The 5,527-nt window shown below is 35.1% G+C and overlaps 1 protein-coding gene across 1 annotated transcript; it reads right to left on the bottom strand.

Annotated features, from left to right (window-relative positions):
• Positions 1-2,804: 2,804 nt before the first annotated feature.
• On the bottom strand, positions 2,805-4,759 carry LOC108364404 (uncharacterized). Its single transcript, XM_017618080.1, has 4 exons — positions 4,394-4,759; positions 4,033-4,268; positions 3,241-3,438; positions 2,805-3,179 (listed from the first exon to the last, which is right to left on the bottom strand). Exons 1-4 carry the CDS (start codon positions 4,661-4,663, stop codon positions 2,975-2,977), a joined length of 909 nt encoding a protein of 302 aa, XP_017473569.1. The 5' UTR covers positions 4,664-4,759; the 3' UTR covers positions 2,805-2,974.
• Positions 4,760-5,527: the final 768 nt, after the last annotated feature.

Genomic DNA, 5,527 nt, shown 5'->3' on the forward strand with positions numbered 1-5,527 from the left:
TCAGACTTTGGTAATATGTGTTTTATGTGTTTCGTTTCTTTAATTACGTATTTTTTAACAAATTGTAAAATGCCGTTGGCGTTAAGTTCTGAGATTTTTGATGCTGTTCTTTTTACTTTTTTCAAACATTGATTTACGAAAAACTTAAATAACTGGCCCAAAACTATTCTTATGGGATCAAAAATCTCATTACGATTCCGTTGAAAAGATTTTTAAATATTTTTATGCAGATTTTTAAGCCTAATCTGTTTTACCCTCTGAGGGTTTTTTTTCAAAAAGTCCTTTAAGACCCTATTTTTATTCATAAAAAACTCCATTTTTGGAGGTATTTTCAAATCGGTCCAGCTCGCTCAAATCTTAATATTTTTCCGAAATGTTTTGGTGGACGTCTTAAAATATAATAAATTTTGTAATCCCGGCGGAAAACCGCAACTTTTTTAGTGATGCAGTCTAATGTATACATATGTATGTATGTACATATATATGTATATATCCTTGTGGTCAGCTGATTAAGGCAAGTGATATTTTGACTAGTCTTGGCTATTTTCCTTTTGTTTACTCAATGTTTATATATTTTTTTTATAAGTCTAGCACGTTACCTAACCAGCCCCACATAAATCCACATTTCAAACTTCGTAGGATAGAGGAATGCTTGTAGACGTACGTACACTCTGAGGGCCAAACATCGACTATGAGCACTATCTTGCTGCAGCGAAGATACGAAAGAGAGCACTTTTCAACAAACCGACATATACAAACAGTGGAGCCACATTTCCCGCTCATTAAGTACCGCCACCGAAGAAATATAGACGGAATTTCAGCGAGCCTGAAAGAACAATTGGGAGCTGAAAAGGTAAGCGAGAGGGATCAGGTTTCTAAGCATAAATTACAAGGTCTTATCGAGTGTATGGTGTAGAAGACTGAAGTCCACCGTCAACGAACTGACTGGGCTTTATCAGTGTGGCCTTAGACCTGGCAAATTCACCATAGGCCAGATCCTTACGCCAAATCTTGGAAAAGACTCGCGAGAATAGGATCGACACACACCGTATATTTGTCGATTTCAAAGCCGCTTTGGACAGCACGAAAATAAGTTGTCTTTATGTCGCTATGTCTGAATTTGGTATCCCCGCGAAACTGATACGGTCGCTTAGGAGGTTACAGTGCCAAACAGGAAAAACAAGAAATGCAAAGGCATTTGTCATGATATAAGTGAAAACACATTGTTGAAGAGAGAAGTGAAAATTAACAACAGATGCTACTTTGGATTCCGTGGGCAATTGAAAATATGAATCCGACGTCCTTTATCCACCCATGGCAGCCTATTGACATTAGAGTTTTGACAGTCCCTTCACTCCCTTACAAAAGCTTTACACATATGTACGAACCCACACACAGAGCCTCGCTAAGCGAGCCGATTTTGCCAAGAGGGAGCCAGAAAACCTTTTATTATTGAATCATGATGGCCGCCTACCATACCACTAACTTCAGACCATCTATCAATAATCATCTCCTTTGATAAATCTTTTCTGTGCAAATGATCGTGACGATCTACGCTGGATCAGTCTTCCGTTATCTCAACTTTAGGATTCGGCCACTTGTTGCAAACCAACATAAGCAAAGGAATTGTGAAGGGCTGGATGCGATGGCGCGAATAAGGACTATTTTCTAGTATCATAAAACTGCAAAAGCGCAGCGTGCCTCTTACTTCATCAATATCGAAGATAAGTAGGCTATCTGAGGAAAAAATACTCCAAAGCCATTGGCCTCTAAGGACTATTCGTGTTGATGGTAAAACATCTGAGTCCAACGGGAATAAAATAACTCACTAAGTTCCCCAACTTGTTGTTGGCCACTCAGAGAGTACCACAACTGAAACCCGTTAAACCAGCCAGCAAATTGGAGACCTATAGTCCGATGACTCTCCTGTCCCCTCTAGTAAATACACTTGAAGTATTACTATACACGTACTCTAAGTGAAACCTGATCCCCGCTACACATCAATCAGAGAGAGTTGCACTGATTTCATATTTGGGTCCGGAAATGGCCTGTGCTTGAAAGTAAACGGCTATTACTGCGACTTTTCTCGCTAATAAGTAGTAGTCCTATCCTCGGTACGGCGTACCCTTCATCACCTGGACGAAGGAGGTCAAGCTGCAATTAGGTATGTACGGCGATGGTTGAAGGTTTATAACACGAACACAATTGCCAATTACGCACAGAGCCGCAACACAGTCCGTACATCTTTTGTGGTCAGCACTTGGTGCAAAGGCCAATAAACGTTTTTGGCAGCATATTATTTTACTACTGTGTGGACCGGTCACTTGTCACAGCCCCGCACTTTGGATTGCCATGGGATGATTTTTTGTATACCTCTAGCCTTGTAGCCTCATCCGCACAGTTAAGCCTCAATGCTCCTATTTGAGGAGTGTTACATCTTCCTGAGTTGTTTCCGTTTTGATACTATCATAGGACCCACTTCAAGCCGAGCCTCCGCCCAAGTGTGTCAGAGGGCATCTCTACGAATTTTAATTTAACATTTCGCTAGAATACAAAAACTATTAGTTTATTAGGATTAATTTTTTATTGCTATTATTTTTTAAGTTGTGTATGGTCTTTTATAAAATTTTTCTATGCGTACATTTTTTTTTTTTGTCTGTGATCTAGTTATGTTGTAAACTAAATCCTTCCTTTGCCATTTAGGGCCTTTTTCTGAAGTAACCTTTAACTTTAAAGCACACTTTATATTTAAAGGCTGGATTAAAAATAAAGCTATCTCTAAAGTTAAGCATTATTTTACCGTTTTTTGACGTATGTATGTTTCTTGGTTGTAAACCAATATAAAACCGATAATAATATGCTTTACTTTAGACATAATCATAAATTTTGATGCACCCGTTAAACATAAAGTGAGTCTTAAAGTTACAGGTTACTTGAGAAAACGGTCCTTAGTATGTGCTTTTTAAATCCTCTTTTATGCCTTATTTAACTGTATCCACTCTGCTGTTGCTAAAATGTAAAATCCTAGTTTCTCTAAAAGAGCTTTTGATTTGAAATTTTCACTAACGACCCATGCTGATAAATGCACTTGTTCCGCTGCGGCCACTTGTTTACACAAATATGCTGCCAAAACTCCACCGAATCCCTTTCTTTGTTCCGCTTCTACAACTTGTAATATACTAAACATTAAATTATTTAGTAAAGCATACGAAAAGTAAAAATTGAGAGCTCCCAAATTACCCTAAACCAGAGAAGTCATTTTGAAAAGCCCATGCCACCAGTTCGCCGTCGGCAACTTTGAAAATTCCTGCCGTTTCATTCAACTCAATGAGCCCACTTACGAACCCCAGCGAACCTTCTTTCTTGTTCGCCCATAAATCGTGTATGAGCGGAGCATTATCAGTGCTTAGCTTGTCAACTGTAAAGCCATCTTTCAACCTGGCGAAAAGAGGGAGAAAAGTTGTAGTGAAGTTTATGAGATACTTGTACATATGTGCATTAGGATGTCTCACCAAAAAAAAGTTGCGGGTTTTCCGCTGAAATCATAAAATGCATTAAATATTCAGACTTTCACCAAAGTATTTCGAAAAAAATTCAATATTTACGTGAGCTGGAGTGACTTGGAAATACCTCCGAAAATGTCATTTGGATTCCGTTGATAAAATGTTTAAACATTTTTCTGCAGACCTTCTAAGTTTAACCTTTCCGGTAGTCTTTGATAATTTTATATTATATTATATATAATTTTATTTATGAAAAAAAACGATATTTGGAGGTATTTTTAAAACAGTCCTACTCACTTAAATNTCTCTAGTCTTTGATAATTTTATATTATATTATATATAATTTTATTTATGAAAAAAACGATATTTGGAGGTATTTTTAAAACAGTCCTACTCACTTAAATATTAATATTAAATATAATATATTTTATAATTTCGATGGAAAGCAGTACCGATTTTATATTTATTTTGTATTTTTTGAAGGCGATGCACCGTAATGTACATACATATGTAAGTATATGGTACTTACTTTTCAATATTGAGTTTAGTCGCTTTTTCATGCTCTAATATCAGCCAGAGGCAACGTCTCGCACGTTGTACGCTTGCTCCATGAGCTAAAGCAATCTTTTTTACCTCATCACAAAATTCAAGATCTACATTTGTTAATAGCGGCCCACTACGCCAGTCGATCAATTTAGTTCCACGCAAACATTTCAATATTTGTGCTTGACTTGGCTCCCACGAATGAAATGACACGCTTTGCATCTGCGAGGAGTGAATATAGTATATACATACATACATACATACATATTTATGTTAGTTAATTATTAAATTTATTTATATATGTACAAATACTCGTGTATAAGTATATATACATTTTTGTTACTTACCATATCATAGTGTAGACTTACATAGGTACCGTATTTTCTAAAATCATCATTTCTGTAAGTGTAGAATGCTTTACGGAAAGGAAGCCATCCATTTTCGTCACCACTCTCCGTTTTGTTATCTAAATTCTTCAATTGCTGATTCCATTTGTTTTGATTATACATCAAGATATAATGGAAATTCTTTTCTCCATATTTATCCCGATATAATTGTAGTAATTCTTGAAACTCTTCCTCAGAAAGGAGACGCAAAATATCCACATGATCAGCCATGCGAATGGTAAGGTCTAGCAGCAACTACTAGGGTCCAAAGTACATAATCAGTTGTATCAATACGTTTCTGAATAACACTGTGCAACATATGAAGTTCTAACTCGTTGTGTACTGTAAACATATCATTGAAAGAATTGACTTAGAATTGGGAACTTCCTCATTTTTTAAAGCCGCTAAAAACATAAACTTATGTATGTACATACATAGTTTTCTTAAGAAATTACAAAAAAAAAATTTTTTTTAAATTCAAATTCCTCAAAATTTTTTTCCCAAAAACCTTTTTTTTTTGTTTATTTAGTAGGAAATTATAGGCTTTGCATAAATATTATTTCTACTAAATAAAATATTTTTCCAACAAATTTTTGATAAATTTTATGTTTTTCTAAAATTTACACTTTACTCCAAAAAATTATTATTATTTTCCCAAAAAATAAGTTTTTTTCCGCAAAATAAAGCCTTTTATGATCAGAGACCCAGAATAATAATTATTTCATGGTAGAGTTTTAAAAAAGTTATCCAAATTTTGATAATAATTATGAGTGAGAAATTTTTTTTAAGCATCCATAACTATTATTTTAAGAATTATATTATAAAGGTCTTATCATAATAATTATCATTGAGATAAATATGTTTAAGTCTTCATACACCTTTAGTTTGAGACTTATATTATAAAAGTCTTGTCATAATAATTATGAGTGTGAAAAAATTGTTTAAGTCCTAAAAGACTTGTTCAGAACCATTTCGGGATTACTTCGGGACGAGTTGGGGACAAGTTCGGGAACAGTTTGGAACTTGTTGAGGAGTAGTTTGGGACCAGTTAGGGACTAGTTTTGGTCAATATTATATACATATATATGTAGTCAT

The sequence above is a fragment of the Rhagoletis zephyria genome, unplaced genomic scaffold (genome assembly GCF_001687245.7).
Source record: "Rhagoletis zephyria isolate East Lansing unplaced genomic scaffold, Rhagoletis_zephyria_1.1 Rzeph_scaffold_01551, whole genome shotgun sequence".
Classification (NCBI taxonomy): Eukaryota; Metazoa; Arthropoda; class Insecta; order Diptera; family Tephritidae; genus Rhagoletis; species Rhagoletis zephyria.

Coding starts and splice junctions, on each gene's coding strand:
- LOC108364404 (XM_017618080.1), bottom strand. CDS start 4,663: ATGGCTGATCATGTGGATATTTTGCGTCTCCTTTCTGAGGAAGAGTTT. Junction 4,269..4,393: donor TAAGTCTACACTATGATATG/GTAAGTAACAAA, acceptor CACTCCTCGCAG/ATGCAAAGCGTGTCATTTCA. Junction 3,439..4,032: donor ACTAAACTCAATATTGAAAA/GTAAGTACCATA, acceptor TCTTTTCGCCAG/GTTGAAAGATGGCTTTACAG.